Consider the following 18,995-nt stretch of genomic DNA (forward strand, 5'->3'; position numbering starts at 1 on the left):
ATTACACAAACAACACAAAAGCAGTTAACACTTAAAAATACTAACAATATAACAATTGCAGCTTGCAGAAAGGTTTAAAAGATAACTTCAAAGTCAAAGTCAAATGATTTATTCAAAATAGGTAATAAATTACTCTTTGATGGTCTGGTGTTAGATTTGTAAGATATAGTGGTGATAATTATTACGGAAACTTAAAACTAAAGCTACGAGGGTTCCAAACGCGCCCAGGTCTGAGAAGAGCCCACAACAAACTCAGTGGTGAGTTTGCACCAAAAATATTTAACATTGGAAATGTTTGCCAGGTTGTTGTATATGCCCAATCTCAAAATTTGTTTTGTTGAATTTCATCTTGCAGGTAAATTCTGTGTCTGATTTCAAGATTTAATTGTTCATCAAATTATTATATGAAAATCCAAAAAGAGTTCAATACATTAAAAGAAAACAGAGTTTTCAATGTTTTTATGTGTTTCATCAGTGCAAACTCACAATTACAAAATATTATTTAGTTTGGGTTTGAAATTCCTTGATTTTCTATTAATGTTTTATAACTATTTATTTTTATATTTAGTAAATAAATAAGGTCATTAATTCTATAGAAAAAATAAATACACATAAAACCCTTACATAATTGTCATTTTTATACATTTTTAAATTCTAAATTTATCATACTTAAAGCAAACCACAAATCCTAGAAAATACCTATTCACCCTCTTAAACATAATAAATCATTATACTTTACCAGTAAGTATACAGTATAAATTGAGATTACAATATTTTATCTGAATTTTATTTCATGTTCACAATAATAATATCTAATTATTTCAAAAAAATATGTATACACAGTTTACTTTCTAAAGGTAATATTATAAAATGGAGTTGCAACTACAGGTTGTTATTTTGAAAGGTAATTTTATTTTTAGCTGCTAAAATGTGTAACTGCACACTACAGCTGCACTCAGAGTCGCTAATCGTTACTTAAGAACGAGACAGATTTATGTAAGAGATAGCTCTTCTCGTTTTAACTAAACTTAAGTAACGATTAAGCTACTCTGAGTGCGGCAGTTAATCCCTAGAGATAAGATCTTTAATCACTAGAATCTGTAGTCTCTGGGGTCCGAATGTGCATCATTGAGAAAGTTCCAAAGCTAAACACTCTATTCCTAGCCGGTCTTCTAGACCGATACCTAAACCTGTGTCATTTATCCCCATCCACTTGCTTTCTAAACTGCATTGCGTCACCATAGGCCTTCTTGACCGCCTTCCTATCAGTGGGTTTCCTAGACTCGACCATCTTTGCTTGATCCACGGATTTATCTAAACCCAAAGCTTCTAGCTTATTTGGTGGTAGCCATTGCCAAGTGCGTTTTACGTCGAAAAATAACACCAAGTAAAGAACAGGTTCGTGAGAGAAGTTTTTCTTGAGGTTCAGAACATCTTGAGGCGGTACAGGTAAAGGTACTCCGTTGTAAATGTAGCCTTTCGGCATCTTCGGGTCGATGATTAGGGCTGGGTACCAGGGGTACCCTCTGTGGGGCGAAAAAAAAAACTATATTAGGGATGTTGCCAACTAATCAAATCAGCAACTTTATCGTCAAAACGCACGCTTTAGTATGGGTCTATGGGAGCTTGTATGAAATAGCGAAAGTTACGTGATAAAAATTTGACTTTTTGTTGATAATAATTCAAAATGGTTACAAAACTTTAAAATTAGCTTAAAACTAACTAGGAAAACCCTCTATTTAATCATTAAGAAATTATTTACATCTCTATAATAGAGACGAAGCTGTGATAGCCTAGTGGTTAGGACGTCCGCCTTCGCATAATCGGAGGTCGGGGGTTCGATCCCAGGCACGCACCTCTAACTTTTCAGAGTTATGTGCATTTTAATTAATTTATTATCACTTGCTTTAACGGTGAAGGAAAACATCGTGAGGAAACCTGCATGCCTGAGAGATCTAATGTGTGTAAAGGTGTGTGAAGTCTACCAATCCGCACTTGGCCAGCGTGGTAGACTATGGCAAAGATAATATATTAAACAAGTACAGATCGCTCACTCTCTATTTAAAATTGTAACTAGTTCAAGACTATTACTAGATGGCGTCACTTGGTTCGTATGAAATATATTTTTTATGGATTTGACGAAATATCATATTTTACTTGTCTGGTTCATCAAATTTATTTATATTTAGTAACAAAATACAAAATTTTCACATCACCATCGGAAAAAGCTAATTCTTAATTTTAATTATTGACTCATTGAACTTTACGATATCCATTATCCATAGCATTTTGCTTTGGATAGCTGAAGTAGTATTACAAAATTCCAGTAGATGGCGTAACAAAATGACTTGTTACTTGAAAATAAAATTATTATTTTGCCTTTGCCTTTGGATTCGGTGACGGTTGAATTTGACGGTGTGTTACAATTTTCTGAGTGCTTTTATTTCTTTTCCCTATTTCGTTTGTGAATTGTTTCTGCTATATGGACTCCGAGATTCTGCTAACCCGATTACTTGTGCTTGCTCCTGGATTTTTGATGATGCCAAACTGCTGACCTACGCTTGATACCGGACCCTTTGATGATTGCCTGTGATTTTGGATTTCGTTTATTATTTGAGTAAAATTGGAGTTGGCTCTAAATAAAATTGAGTTTCATCAGTTGTTCGATAGATGGCACTAAATAAATTCGATAACTCACATTTTAGCTTGCACAATAATGCCATCACACTATAAGGAGTTGACCTACAAGGTACCGGCGACTTAAAGGAGTTTTACGCAAGCTTTAAATGAATGTATGACGTTAGCGATCTTACTTGTATATATTATCTTTGACTATGGCCACTCTGAGAGGAGACCCGTGCTCTGTAGTGAGCCGGTGATGGGTTGATCATGATGAATATGGACAACATCCCGATTGAGATTTGTACAATGTTCCAAGTATGATTAAGTAGTAAAATGTAATTACCTGCATTTAGCCCATACAAGCTGCAATGGTTCCAGTTGGATATCCGGCTGCGTGGATTTTACCGGCGTTTTAGATGTGGACGACCTTGTGCCGCGACCCTACAATCATAAAATTTAATCATAAACTTACACTAAAGAAACGCCACGAACACCAGAAAACGAAATCGTTCAATCTATACTAATAATATTGTAAATGCGGAAGTGTGTCTGTCTGTCTGTTGGCTTCGTTGAACCGATTTTAATGGGTACAGAACAGAATTAGCTTACATCCTGAGCACGGACATACATTTGTCCCAGAAAATCAAAGAGTTCCCACAGGATGTTTAACGGTCAGTATTTTAAATAGTGGGGTTTCTTTATAAACCTATATACACGCAGACGAAGTCGCGAGCATCATCTAGTACATAATAATACGTTTATGGTTATCATCATCATCGTCAACCGATGGACGTCCACTAATGGAAAAAGTCTCTTGTAGGGATTTTTCGCGTGCGCGTGCGCGAACTGTGTACCTGAGTGTGTGTACAAGTTATATTTACAACTTAAAACGCACATAACTCCGAAATGTTACAGGTGCGTGCCCGGGATCGAACCCCCGACCTCCGATTAGAAGTCGGATGTCCTATCTACTAAGCTATTACAGCTATGGGCTGTGATGTTTAGATCGAGATAATATTATTACCTTGATTGGCGTAGTAGGTTCAGCATCGGATGCGTCAGCCCGAGTGGCGCGTCGCGCGCGTCTGCGTGGCTCCGGACCACTGCCGCCCTCTACCGTCGAGTCCAATGTTTCGTTATAACTTGATCTGGGATACAAAGCAAAAAGACTCATATTTAAACTAAATAAACCTTATTTTTGGCCGTCTTTCCATATACTTCTGTTCCAAAGAGCATCAAAATCTACAGAGTCTTTATGGTGATGGACTCGGAAATAGACAAATTAAAATGGCATGACAATGGTTGCATGATAGTTCGCGCAAAACAAGTAGTCCAATCAGAACGTGAGGCGTATGACTGCGCATTGTACAAAATCATATCTTACTTTGTAAACCCACACCGTGGGCATCAGTAGGCTATAAATTATATCACAAGGACGAAATGGCACGTCAAAGCCTAACGTATATACTAACCCGTCGCTTGAGCTGAGCTTCACTCAGCTAGTGTTCACTTCACTAGTGTTCGGACGCGTTGCCGTCGTCGTAGTGGGTGCACGACGAACAAGACTGCAACCACACAGAGCGGACGAAGTGGCACGTTAAAGCTAGTGGTATATACTAACCTGTCGCTTGAGCTGAGTGAGCACGAGTGTTCGGACGCGTTGTCTTCGTCGTAGTGGGTGCACGACGAACAAGACTGCGACCACACAGAACTGCTGCTTGACGACCTGAATAGATTAGGTACATTACGTATACGTACATATAATGTTATGTCACAAGTACGATTATAATCTTTAGTGCGTTGGTATAGATAGTTCAATCAATGATGACGCGCTACACTCTTTGTTCCAATACGTTACAATGCAAATGTGCTATGTACTGTTGGAGTGTGAGTTCTATCGTAAATATCCATTTACTAAATCCATACATCCATTTATTAATAATTTAATAACTTTTACTTATTACTTTTTAATGTATAGTAAGTTTAAAATAACCCACATTTAGCTTTATGTTGTTAGTTTATATTAAGTAATTGTTAGTTAGCTGTTAAGTATTGAGTATAACAATAAATTAATGTTACGTGTAGGTACCTATCGACTGTCGACGGCACTGGTGTACGGAAAAACTTATTTAAAGTTTATGAATGCACCAAACTTGTTGTAAACTGTAAATATTCTTCTTTAATAAATAAATAAATACAAATACAAATACAAAATAATAATTTCGTAAATATACATTTCTGTTGGAGCGTGAGTTCTATCGTAAATGGATATTTACGATAGAACTCACATTCCAACAGTGATGTGGGCACACGCACAAGAAGTTAATATCGGCCTTTTAATCGTAATTCAAAATTACCTGGAAAGAGCCAAATCGCTATCAGATCCCACTTCTCCAGGCGGTCCTCTGTACTGCAAGAAGGAAGCTCCTCCCGGCACTTCTGCCCTTCCGCCTTCCACCGCCCCTTCAGCGCCACCCATACCTCTATAATATTCAACGATATAATAATGCTGTCAACTACAGACGGTTCACATTAACTTTTCCCTTGCCCTCATGTAGGCACCTTTGGTTTGTCAGGTTTTTATTGTGTGAATTACGTAGACTGAGTAAACAAGCTAGACTGAAGTACTGTGTAGCCGCTTCTGAGATAGCGATAGTACGACGTAACGATGAATAACACAATTACCATTGTTTAGTAGTCAATATTTGTATTACCGATCAACAATATTTGTATTAAACGTTTTTTATGTGAAAACAAGTAAATAACTAATAAGAAATACAATGACGCCACGAATTCTCAGTTTGTTTTGCAACTAAAGTTGTAGTCTTTGATAAAAACCGGTTACACGATAAGGGATAAAAAATAGGTTAACTGCGTCTCTGTTTATCACATTAGTAACTTTATCTGTGCTCTCTTTTTAGTGTGAATGAGAAAGCAAACGTTCCTTTGTCTAGATTTTTTACTCAGTCTACGGTGAATTACAAGTAAAGGCTAGACCGCATTACAGCGGCGCTGCGCAGTGCGTCGCTTCGCGGCTGAGTATTTTCTACAGACCGTTCCCTATAACTTGTCCTCTGACCTTATGTTGGCACCATTGCTCATCACACAATAATAAACCCTAAGTTCTAAGGAATAAAGCAATGGTGACAACAAGACGGCAGGGGACAAGTTACAGCAAGCGGTCTGTAAGCGCTGTGTAGCGCCGCTGTAATGCAGTTGGGCTTTTATAGTGAACAGTCTGAATCAAATCAGTTACGCCTTATCAATCGCGAAATAGAAAAAGCGATGAAGCCTAGTGCTTAAGACGTCCGCTTCTAGCCGGAGAGTTCGGGGTTCGACCCCGGGCATGCACTTCTAACTTTTCGAAGTTACGTGCATTATACACATTGAAGGAAAACATGGTGAGGAGATCTGCATGCCTAAGAGTTCTCCAAAATGTTCTCAAAGGTGTGTGAAGTCTGCCAATCCGCACTTGGCTACTGGTCCTCAAGGAGGTCCATGCTATGTAGAGAGCCATGAATATGTACTCCATGAATATGAACAAACCTGAATAGATCAGGCGACGAAGCGGATTTGTCTTTGTTCTTGCGCGGTCTGCCACGTCCTTTCTTGCGTGGTGACGCTTCCAGCGGCGCGGGGCTTCGGCCCAGGCTAGCTGACAGCGTGGGCAATGTTGCTATAACATTACAATCAATATTCAATATTTTACGCCGAGTCAGGAAATCTATACTTATATTAAAAATCGACCAAGTGCATGTCAGATTAGCACTAAATACTAGCTGTTGCCGGCGATTTGTAATAAGGGTACCTACTGATTGTTACAAATTTTGTTCATAGCACATTTTTTTGACAATGTAACCACAAATTCACGGTTTTCGGATTTTTCCCTATAGAAGTCCGTATAAAACCTACCTACCTGCCAAATTTCATGATTCTATGTCAACGGGATCCACACTTGGTCAGCGTAATAGACTATGGCCAAAATCCTTCTCACTCTGAGAGGAGACACGGGTCTCCTATGCGGCGGCCGGAGCCAGCGATGGGTTGATCACGATAATGATGACTATGTTTGTATATAAATTCTTACCATCAGCACCGAAGCTCTTTGATGGTGTTGCCAATGTAGAAGGGCTTACCAACAAAGTTGGTTTCCGGAGACCACCTAAAAGTCCCATTCCTGTGAACACATTTCTACATTTATAATATAAATAGGGGGTACGGACCATGATTAATACGATGATTTTGAATTACCGATATTTCGACCCAGTTGCATGAGTCGTGGTCACGACGGTCCATCCCTTCGGAGTTCAAATTCAAAACCATCGTATAATAAGGGGGTGAAATAGGGGGTTGAAATTTGTGTAGTCCACGCGAACGAAATCGCGGGCGTAAGCCAGTATTATATATACCTGTAGACTCTGGTTGTTTGGAAGGCGATCTATCCGGTGTGACCAGTTTCTGGGTGCGCTCTACGCTTTTTCTTGTAGTTATGGGTGCTTCCGAATCTGTTGTGGGTGTATCTGAAAAATGAATAGTTTAATATTGAAATACTTTAAAAAAATCACACACACATACATAATATGAAAAAATACAAGATGCAAAAGAAGAAAGAACTGTAGTTGTACTTTGTAAATGTTTAACTCTAGTATAGGTTTGATATCTCACATCTCATTATATGTATAGTTTAGATATTATAAAGTCACAGAAGACATAAACCCTTCTCATTCTAAGAAGATATCGCTCAGTAGTGGCTGACGATAGGTTGATATGATAAAAATAAAAAAAACGTTCCAGTTTTTTTGTCTCGTTAACTGTCATCCCCCTAAAAACCAAAAGCGTCGAATATAGAATCAGCGACCAGTGTGAGATTTTACATCACACCAACGTTTATAGAATTCGAGCGTCGAAACACTTCAGCGTTATAGTATCTTTGGCCTTAAAAGTCTTTTAATGAAGTTACAGAAATCGAGCGTCGAAACACTTTTTATAAAGTTCATGTCCGTGCATACATCCACAGTCAGCGCTTCAAGTGGAACTGCGAAATTAAAATCGGCGGTACTGATTTTTTGATTTTAAATCAAGGCTCTTTAGGTTCATTTTAGTCTAATGTTATTGTGCTTCGATCTCGAATACTATATACGTTGGGTGAGATGTAAAATCTTATACTAAGCACACAGTAGGGTTTACCGATTTCCCTAGGTTCCCGTGGCAGCCTGGAGGCGGAGTGCGCCGCGCGGCCTCTGCCCCTCCGCCCCCTCCGGCCCCGCCCGCGGCCTCGCCCTCGCCACCAGTTTCTGTTCACTTTGCTTTTCGTTACCACCGGGGAATTGTCACGCTGAAAATTTTAATTACCTTAAAATCTTTTTATCGTTTTCTTAAACTTCAAACACACAATGCGCGATGGAAACGTTTCCAACAGTCCTTAAAAGATCATCATCATTAACCGATAGACGTCTACCACCCACTACTAGACATAAATGAAAATGAATATATTTATTTCACGTACGACAACATGTGCTACTTATGGTTATGTTAGCGATTCGGAACTGACTCTAAGACCAGGCAAGGAACTCTTTTTTCTTTCTTTAAAAAAAAACCAAATGTTGCAATATGTAATTATGCAATACATAAGCAATGTAACTATTACACTACCTTGTAAGCTTTTGAATGCAAAACCGACAGTTCCCATACAACCTTGCCATTTAAAAAATCGTCAATTAAAACACAAATACACATTTACACATACAAATTCACATGTATAAGCCTGGAGCACTGCAGTACTATATACATAGCTCCTTTTGTGTGTTCTATTTCCTTTACAACGCGGAGTGACCTGAGGGGCGCACTACCGGAGATATAATCCGCGACAGGTCGAGATGGCAATCGGGGTACGAAGCGGCGGTCGCCCCGCACACTCGTACGTCCCCCGCATTCGCCAGCACCGGGTTAGCGCGGGGGCTGTGCGGTGCGTTCCCCTCCCAGAGTGCCATCTCGACCTGTTGCGTACTATATATTTTCGTCTCACGAGCCCAAAACGCGTTTAGCAACAGAAAGTTTACTTGTAGTAAAATAACTGTTATACAGTACATACAATGACTCTTCACGCGCCATTTCTCTATGAGTCAACTGTCATGTCAAAAGTACGTCACCTTTAAATAAGGACTGAAATCGTACTTTTGACATGAAATTTGACACAAAAAGTTAAAATGACGCGTGAGGAGTAAAATTTTACGCGGTATACATACCGTATTATCATCGTCCGTGTGCAGATCTCTACGTAGACTAGTATGTCGTCGTTCACTACGAGCCAATGACACGCCGCGTTCGCTACGTATATCTAAAATAAAAAGTAGGTTTTATTTTGTTTGAAGTACAATGTAACAATGATACACCAATGACAGACTTTATTCGTCAAATTCATATTATTTTCCCATGAACCACATGCACCGCCACGTCTCGCATGCCATGAATATTAGTAACATCGCTCTCGCGTAGTCTGCCAGTACACACTAATCGCTTTGTGAGCGAGTGTACGTGCTCGCAAGTACACTATTTTCGCACCTGTACTCGAATGTAAATGCTTCCCGCAGTCCGGTCGCTGTCGCTGCTCGAGTTTCGTACACTGCGGCGCCGCCTCGACCTGGGCTCGCGCTGGCGAGGCCGTTCCGCTTCGTCCTGCCATGCCCTGCCACTTGATGAAATATTGGTGCACACTGGTCCCAGGTAGTCTGCCACACACACCAACCCCTTTTAGAGAGAGTGGGAAAGTGTACGTGGACGCAAGTACACTATGCCTCTAGTTCAGTCACCCGCAGTTCAGTCGCTGTCACCGTTCGAGCATCACACGCTGCGGTGCCGTCTTGTGCTGGGCTTGCGCTGTCTAGACCGCTCCGCCTCGTCTCGCATGCTCGCCTCGATCACGTCACAACGCCCTTGACGGGATATTGGTGCACACTGGTCCCGCATTTTCGTATGCCTCGAGATCCGTGCCTGTGCCTGTATTGGACTTTGAGTGTTACCCGCAGTCCGGTCGCTGTCGCTGCTCGAGCGTCGCACGCTGCGGCGGCGCCTCGTGCTGGGCTCGCGCTGGCGAGGCCGCTCCGCCTCGTCCGCCTCGCCCTGCCCCGCCACGTCTCGCATGCCCGCCTCGATCACGTCACGACGGGCTTGTCGGAATATTGGTGCGCACTGGTCCCGCATTTTTATACCCGCCCTGTGGTGGCAAAATATATTTATAAGAAACTAGATGATGCAAGCGACTTGACCGTGTAGATTTAGGTTTTAGTCCCGTGGGAACTCTTTGATTTTAATTTTTGATTTTTAAGAAGTTGCTATATTATGAGTACCCGAAAAGGAGCAGTGTTAGCCAAATGGCGTAAGACTTCAGCCTGCTATTCGGTCAGGTGTTCAATCCCAACTTTCCAAAGTTATGTGCGTTGCAAATTGAATATCGCTTGCTTTAACGGTGAAGAAAAGCCGTGATCCCGGTAATCCCGATCAAAGGTAAAGTCTGCTAATCCGCACTTTATAGTGTGGTGGACCATGACCCCTTCCCACTCTGTGAAGAGACCAGTTCTCAGTAGTGTGCCGAATGTACGAACAATTCAAACTCAGAAAAATCTTTTAAAACTACAATGAATTAACGACATCAAGCGCCATTTTAAAAAGAGATAAAGACAGAAACTTACTTGTAAAACACAGTGTCCTTATTATTGTAAGTGAGACAGTTTTCGATCATGAGTTGGAAGTCTGCTTCTACATCATCTATTGTTTTGTATACGCCTCTATCCAACTTCTTTCCCATCGTGCTAAGATCCATGGGGTGTTTCACGATGGTGCTGTAGTCTGGAACCTAGCACAAACAAATGTAACTGTTAGGATGGCTAAAGGTTTGGACCGCGTAGAGGTTTGAGAAAAAGAGAATGGGAATACAAGATTTAAAACAGAAAACGATAATTTTAATTTAATTGACACGTAATATTCACGAACATTTATTATTATTCTGCAAATGATATGAACTGCTGTGAGAATTCTCCCAGCTACTCAATATACACTCTTTATTACTTATCTATTGCATACCCTGGACCGGGACCCTGAGATACAGGTTTTGCAAACTTACTTCAGGGTCCCTGGCACAATTTTAAAAAGACCTTTGTAGAACAAATAAATCATTTCATTTCATTTCATTGCATGCACCCCTCGCTTTATGAGTAGGTGTAGTACGCGATAAGTCGACATGGCGATCGGGGACGGAATGCCCCATACACCCGCGCAGCCCCCGCGGCTGCAGTGTGGGCGAGCGCGCGTGACGTGTGTGCGGGGCGTCTCCCCGCCTCATACCGCGATTGCCAACTCCACCTATCGCGGACTATAGGTACAAACCTCGAGTGGATCCACAGGCTCCGTGAACACGTCACTCTAGTCGGCGTGACGCAGCAGGCGCAGCGAGTGCAGCACGCAGCGTTCCGCCACGCATGTGTACTCCGACTGCAGACCAGAGCAGTAACAAACCTCGAGTGGATCCACGGGCTCCGTGAACACGTCGCTCTGGTCGGCGTGACGCAGCAGCCGCAGCAGCTTGTGCAGCGCGGCGCGCTCGGGCCGCAGCGAGTGCAGCACGCAGCGCTCCCACACGCGCGTGTACTCCGCCTTCAGGCGCTCTCTCTTGCGTACCAGCTCGCAAAGCAACCTAAACAAACTCGGAAATTGATGCACCGGCCGAATGTCGAAACGGCACTAAATAAGCTGTGATAGCCCAGTGGTTAGAACGTCCGCCTTCTAATCAGAGGTCGGGGGTTCTACCCCGGGCACGCACCTCTAACTTTTCGAAGTTATGTGCGTTTTAAGTAATTCAATATCACTTGCTTTAACAGTGAAGAAAAACATCGTGAGGAAACCTGCATGGCTGAGAGTTCTCCATAATGTTCTCAAAGGTGTGTGAAGTCTACAAATCCGCACATGGCAGCGTAGTAGACTATGGCCAAAACCCTACTCACTCTGAGAGGAGACCCGTGCTCTGTAGTGAGCCGGCGATGGGTTGATCATGATGATGATGATAGACAAAATGACAAAAGTCGTCGTTATAGTCGATACAACCGAAGGATGTTCCCAGATGGACCTACTCTTCAGGGACTTCCATTCCACACCCCACTGTCTTGGGCCGCTTGTGGGCACAACAATAATGTTACATCAATAATTATAATAAAAGCGTTGTTAAATCGAATAATATTCGGAGGTAAAGAAAAGTGAAAACAACATGTATTTCAATAAGAAAGATATACAGCAGAACAGCGGATGTTCGTTGGTCGATAAGATGAAAAAAAAACTCATACCTAGCTCTTTCCAAGTCCTGTCGTATTCTCTGCCAGTACTTGAGTTGGTTACATAGCTCCCGTATGTTAACCGTGCCGTCTTGGATACCTCTGCTACCTGTGAAAACAATCCTATCAACCAAAATGTCTTGATAAACAAAACTGTTAGGTTAGTTTTAGGTAATATAATATCTTACACCATGGACAAATCTCTTCCAAGATGGAACATACAAGGTTTGGTCAAATTAATGTAGAGGACATAAATTATTATTATTAATTACACTTCCAAGCTGCGTTTTAACTAATTTCCCTAGTAAGTATGTGACATTTATGTGTCTCAAGAAATACGAAAAGGAATGCCATAAGTTGGTTTAAACTACTTTAGTGATTTTAACAAATAAAATTTAAAAATTTAAATAGTTGGTTTAAACTAATTTTGCACTAAAAGAGCACTGAGATCTACAGAGTATGTCTTTGACATCAATCTGTCTTGTTTTAACTCTGAATAAAGTCTGATCAAAGTCAAAGTATAGTTCGTGACGAGTCGAGATGGCAATCGAGGTATGAGGCGGGGGAACGCACCGCACATCCGCACTATCCCGCACCGGTTTAGCGCGCGGGCTAAACCGGGCGCGACTGCCATGTCAACATGTAGCGTAATAAGACTCTATAGATCTTATAGCCTCTGCCTCAAGAAGTACAAAAGTACTGAAATGTTCGGTATCGCATATAGCTCAATTGCCTCGATTATAAATGGATCGCTTACCATGGTGACTAGTAAGACTCTGCAGTCTCCGCAACAGAGGAACGCCATTCCTACTGTGTCGCTTAAGCGTCCAATAAGCGAGCAAGCGCTTCATGAGCTGTGCTCGTGCCGCGGGTGGCCCGTGAGCAAGCTGAGCGATTTCCGCAACTCGCTCAGCTGGTAACGTCGGCACTAGTACTACAGGTGCCCAAGTTCTCTTCAACGCTAGTACTCGACGCGCCTAATTAAAAGAATCACTTTTTCAATGAATATTTCGGAACTGAGCGATTTCTGTAACTCCATGTAACTCGCTCAGCTGGTAACGTCGGCACTAGCATCACGAAATTCTCAATTTAGTTACAAGCTTGTTAACAAGAGAATGACCAACATTAAAAGAATTAATATGGACATTTTACAATTACACATTTTCACATACAAAAAACTTTGCTTACCTGTTTTATTTTTTCTCTACCTTTTTGCCTTATCGCTGACAGATCAGAAGGTTTGTTATCCCCCTCAGATTCCAACGCTCTTCTTTCCTAAAAAATAAAAACAAATCTTTCTTTTTCTTCTTCTTGGAGAAAGATTATACATTTAACTGTAGAAAGAGCGTTGTCTCTGTCGTTGAGACTGGCAACTCGGCGACAAAGCGTCCACATAGGTATGAGTGACAGAGATGACGCTCTATGAAGCTGAAGTTGTCTCATACTAAAGTTTGATGTGTGGTCTTTCATGCCGACAGTTACCATGTTGTATAGCGACCATATCGTAACTCGAATACAGTACTAACACTTTTATAAGTCGCATCGGCAAAATTCCTATCGGCAACCTAACGCCGACAAAACCAAATGTACACCAATGAAATGCAGGCCTTATTGCTTGACGTTAAGATTTTAAACACAAGAGCAACACACCCGTGCTATCTCACTCATGATTCGCAGGTACAAAACATGGCGCATAATCAACAAACAATAGCGGACGGACGCGCGCTTTAATTGGCTGAGATATTTTCGCGCCATTAAAAATAAGATTTATGCGCAGGTACATTGACTTAACGTATAAAAGTGGTAGTACTGTACTGTACAATAAAATCACCTGCAAGATATGCGCAGGAGTGTGCGCGTCGCAGTAAGCCATTTTAGCGACCTGCACTGGTTGACTAGGGTCCCGCCCCGAACCAGCCGCTTCCATTTTCATGTACAGGCTGAAAGAATACTACTCTTCTTTATGTTGCAAGTGTGCAAAGTCGAGGCGTAAAGTCTGTCAAATCTTAACCTCATTTGACAAGGCTCTCTTCTCTTGGCATTTGAAATTTGAATGACATTGACAGGGGGGCGCTGTTGGAGAACAAATGGAACAAACGCTTAGAATATTCAAACAAGAACAAAGGGGACACTTGACGGCAATGCTAGTTCCGATTTTCGCCAGGCGCCAAGATAACCTTGTCGCACTGTACTTTGTTCAGACTGTATCGTGTTATAGATCTAATAGCGACATCTATAATCATGTAGTGGTTCAGGCTTCACTTACCCAGCCTGCTGCGCGCAAGTGACGTGGAAAGCGGAGTAGCAGTTGCTGCGGTGGCACTGGATGCAGGCGCCCGCGCCTCGCTGCTTGCACACCATGCACTGCAGCTTCCAGCGCGCCGCTGGGATCATCTCAATCGAGTCTAATGACGATGTAAAGATATTATAAGCCTCCAGATAAACAACGCTTATACATTCATATTAAAGAAGAGACGACTATTTGTAGAGTCAGAGAGAGGGGGAAGAGAGGAGGGGAGAAATTAAGAGGGAGGTTGCACATTTTGTCATGAAAGTTATAATTCGCAGCTGATAAGACATGAAAGTAAAAATTCGCAATGAAAAAAAGGGCAACAAGCGCAATAAAATTAGTTAGATTAGCTAGGAAGTCAAATGATTTTATATGTATATTGGAAAATCAATTATATATATGAATTATTTATAAACTCTTTTCTTAATTTATGAAATATGTAAAAAAATATATAATACCTATCGGTTCCAAGAAGACTGTGTTAGCAAATCGGACTTCTGGTATCCAAAGAGCACAAACGACGTGTGCCCATGTTCCTTGATCTGTCTGTTTGAATGCCCCTGTGAAAACACTAAGACTTAAGTAATATGTGCACACATAAGTCTAATTTACACTTAATAAGTTATCAAGTAATTAACTTAATTTTAAGTAAGCGTTTTCACGCATCCAGACAAGTAATTTAGTAAAGATCTCAAGTTCATTCCGAGAGGAACAGCGAAGTGCGTGAAATAATAAACACTGTAATTCTTTATGTGCTCAGCAAAGTCACAGAAAAAATGAACAATGAAATCTTCCGATCACTTCGACATTTTCCCGTAAACTTCGACCTGTGCAAAGTCTTAACTAAAAGCTTAACTTAATTGGACCTGTCCAAACGTGCTTACCGCGGTACTCAGAGTCGCTAATCGTAAGATTGAGTTAAAACGAGACAGATTTATGTGAGAGATAAAGCTCTGTCACGTGTTAACTAAACTTAAGTAACGATTATTCTATTCTACGTGTTTACTTGCACACTAAATTTTAACTTGCAATTTATTACTAAATTCACTCTTTACATGCATTATGTCACTTAAAATTAAGCTAAAATTAAGTTAACTACTTAATAACTTAGTGTGTAAATTAGGCTTTAAGCTGAGATCTATAGAGCGTACCCGGTACCTCGACTTTGCTCAGTTTCAGTTATTGCGAGGCAGATTTATGTGATATCAACGGGGACTCCTTTTAACAGTATCTTAAGTAAGAGCAAAGTCAAAGTACACTCTATAGACCTTACCCTTAGAACTAGTCCAAAACTAAATATTACCTCCCGTGTTGGGGCACAGGACACAGTTTACCAGACGAGAGGGTGACTGTAAACATCGCCTGCACAGCCATTGCCCTTCTGGTATGTAGGGCACCTAAAGCAAATTATGTTTTTTTTTATTTCTACACATATATTATGTACAAAATAACAGTAATAAATAAACAATAATAAAATCTGATATAGACCGAAAAAATCGACTTCTCACGCGCCATTTTAACTCAATGGGTCAACTGCCATGTCAAAAGTACGGTTCACATTTAAAATAAGGACTGAAATGTATTATATATACTTTATCACACCACAAAACACAAATGACAGGTAACAAAAAAAGAGAACTTAAAAATAAGTAGGTAAAATAAAATAAATCGGTCTTATCGCTAAATAGCGATCTCTTCCAGACTAAAATCGTACTTGTGACATGAAATTTGACACAAAAAGTTAAAATGAAGCGTGAAGAGTCATTTTTAAGGTATTATATTTAATATCTCTAAAACATGCATTTAGTTTTGTTACCTGAATCTAGACTGCTTCTAGACTATAAATAAGTTGTCAAGGTCATTCTTACTCCACCCTATATTGGTGAATGATGGATCAATTGGTTATCAACCTGTATCTGTTGATTATCTTCCTCATAAACCAATCTAGGCTGGCAACAACATCAGTAACATCAGTTGAAAGGATGTGATAACTCTCTAAGGGAAACTACGAGATGAGATTCGCCTAACTTTGCCGGTTAACGTGGGGTCTGACAAAAGCTCACAATTAGAAAATAAAGGTATGCCAACAAGGGATAGAGAGAAGCATGCTGCACATCAAACTGAAAGACAAGTGGAGACTGACCAAAATTAGAAAGATCACAGGTGACAGATGTCTCAAAAAGAATTAAGAAACTTAAATGGCGTTGGATTGGACATGTGATCAGATCTCCAAAGGATAAATGGACCAAAGAGGTCACATACTGGTACCCCAGAGATGGGAAGAGAGCGAGAGGACGGCCACAGAGGAGATGGGAGGACGACCTGCCAAAGGGTTGGCGCGGATTGGCTTTAGATAGGGAAAAATGGAGAAGGCTAGAGGAGGCCTATGTCCAAAGAGGACAACCTGATCTGTAAATTGCTGGTGTTACGAATTTTTTTAGAAAAAAAATGATAGGATAATTAAATAATAGGAAATAAGAAATTAGTAATACGGTTAGTTAGTAATATAAGATGTATAACTATTGTATCAGAGAATAAAGGCTATTTTATTTATTTATTAACTTTGCTGGTTTATATTTATCCTGAATATAAGTACCCCGTAACAATCCTGATGAACAGCTAGGTTACACATGTCACAGAACAGGATCACATTGGTATTCTGACACTCTCCATCCATGCAAATACAGCACACTGCATCCTCATCTACCGTTGATGCTGTCTGCTGACCGTTTTGAGTTGCCTGCAAAAAAATTAAATACACAATTACCAATAATGACTTAAAGCTAAAATGTAGCTTTATAACCACTTTATTTATAACCATATAATCATTTAATAGTGGAATAAGACTCATTAACATACAACTACTCCTAAGCTAGGAGGTAAATGTCAAAGGGATTTTGTACTGAGTTTTGTCTACAAAGCCACTTATTTTTTTTCCGCCAATCCTACCATCCATATTCTAAATTGTCAACAAACAAGCAAGGCCTGTTTTGATATTATGTTCTGGTTTTCAGTTCCTATATTGGGCTGATTATTTTGTTTGTACTAAACAGATGTCTACAATGCTACTTATGAGTCTAAACAAAAATTTGTTTACTTGAAAATATGACTCTTTTTCCAATCTATCCATCAATAGCTCCAGAGTGTCAACAGAAACTGGTGGCAAGGCTTGTTTTGCTCTATTCTTGTTAATGATAGCCAGCCATGCAGTATCTTCCTCATCAACATCATATTCCACCTCTCCGTCAAGTTCTTCAGCTGACTTCTCGATGAAACGGATGTAAGCATTCGGCCGAGGTGGGGCATCACACACTCTTTCATTATAGTCTTCAATAAGCTGAAATGAATAAAATGCAGTAAATTTATTTAGCATTTAAGCTATTGTAAGTGTTAGCCATTATAAATAAATATAATCAACTATAAGCCTAACTAGTTTCGAACCCATTCTGTGGTGAAAGAATCACAAGAATATTACAGAATCTATACTTATAATAAAACTGAAACTGGACAGTCTCAGTACATTACTTAAATATCATTATGAAAATTTCAGAAGAACTATAAACCCCAAAACAATTTTTTTTTGTGTGTCAACATGCTTCACACTGAAAATACTGCTTTCAGTATATTTGATGTAACCCTTTGAGGAGTTCTCCTCAAAGGGTAACAGCAAATCAATGGCAATCAGTATCAAATAATAACTTAGTAAAAAGTAGACTATTAACCAAATACATACCTAACATATTAAAAATACATACATTTTCATTGTTTCTCTAATAGGTAAAATCCAACGATTTCAGTAAAAAAATATTGATATTTAAAGTTTGGTGTGATTAATTCTAGTTAAATTAATCATACAAACACACCACAAGGAAGGTTTTAAGTACTTACTCTAATTTTATTTATTTACATATTCATATAATACATACAATATTTGTGTTAAAAGTAAAAAAAACATATTCAAGATATTATTATAGAAATACCCTGGTACTATCCATGTGAAGTCGGGGCAGATTAGTGATAAACTGTTTCAGTGGCAAGTGGAACAATAAAAGTACTTACTCGGAATGTGGCTTCAGGCAACTTAACCTGAGGCTCAGGCTGAGGTTCTATGAAAGGCAAAGGTTTTTCCAACTCAGCATTCTTTTTCTCCCACTCCTCTAAAGAAATAATTGGCACTGGCTGGTCAATAGGAATTCTACTTATTTTGCCATCGATTTCAAACTGCACGACTTTCTGAGCTTCTGCAAAAGTCAAGGCTTCTTTCGGAGGACTTTGAAGCGCAATATCCCCTGTCGGCACCGCCGCCCTAACTCTGCCTTTCTTGCGATTGTTCGCGACCGCAGGCGTAGCTGGCGTTGGATTATCGTGGTCATAATTAACCAAATGGTACTGCAGACCGCACAAGCTTTTGTAAACTTTATCACATTTGTCTAACGGGCACTGATACGGTGGTGGTCTATTTTGACGTAGCTTCTTGCAAAATTCTAAAACATCGAAGTCTAAACCCATTATTATGTGAAACACTGGTCAATAAGCCATCGCAGGCAATCCTTTCCTTTAGTTTTGAGTTTATTGGGTGTCAGGAGTCAGAACTGAAGATGCCTACCCAAGCAACATTTTAGGAGGCCCCTACCGTTTAATTTTACATGTACAACAAAATCAAAGAGTAAAATATATATAAATAGGTAACCAAATTATTGAGACGACCGAAATCACAGACCAATAACATATAGGATACAGACCACCAACTCCATAGACGATGT

The 18,995-nt window shown here is 40.2% G+C and overlaps 1 protein-coding gene across 1 annotated transcript; it reads right to left on the reverse strand.

The window, feature by feature from the left end:
• Positions 1-262: 262 nt before the first annotated feature.
• Br140 (bromodomain-containing protein 140) lies at positions 263-18,942 on the reverse strand. The gene is made up of 23 exons (XM_034972393.2): positions 18,292-18,942; positions 17,330-17,569; positions 16,829-16,972; positions 15,536-15,629; positions 14,691-14,792; positions 14,209-14,347; positions 13,774-13,882; positions 13,131-13,217; positions 12,700-12,919; positions 11,955-12,051; positions 11,134-11,311; positions 10,311-10,474; positions 9,642-9,835; positions 8,868-8,959; positions 7,810-7,957; positions 7,032-7,142; positions 6,710-6,799; positions 6,169-6,298; positions 4,980-5,105; positions 4,244-4,348; positions 3,647-3,770; positions 2,966-3,063; positions 263-1,526 (listed from the first exon to the last, which is right to left on the reverse strand). Exons 1-23 carry the CDS (start codon positions 18,739-18,741, stop codon positions 1,196-1,198), a joined length of 3,573 nt encoding a protein of 1,190 aa, XP_034828284.1. The 5' UTR covers positions 18,742-18,942; the 3' UTR covers positions 263-1,195.
• Positions 18,943-18,995: the final 53 nt, after the last annotated feature.

The sequence above is a fragment of the Maniola hyperantus genome, chromosome 9, assembly GCF_902806685.2.
Source record: "Maniola hyperantus chromosome 9, iAphHyp1.2, whole genome shotgun sequence".
Lineage (NCBI taxonomy): Eukaryota > Metazoa > Arthropoda > Insecta > Lepidoptera > Nymphalidae > Maniola > Maniola hyperantus.

What these genes read in the sequence shown, in the direction of transcription:
- Br140 (XM_034972393.2), bottom strand. Translation starts at nt 18,741, where the DNA reads ATGGGTTTAGACTTCGATGTTTTAGAATTTTGCAAGAAGCTACGTCAA. An exon ending in CAAACAACCAGAGTCTACAG is followed by an intron (nt 6,800 to 7,031) that starts GTATATATAATA and finishes ATGTGTTCACAG; the next exon opens with GAATGGGACTTTTAGGTGGT. An exon ending in AAAGAGCTTCGGTGCTGATG is followed by an intron (nt 6,299 to 6,709) that starts GTAAGAATTTAT and finishes GTAATGTTATAG; the next exon opens with CAACATTGCCCACGCTGTCA.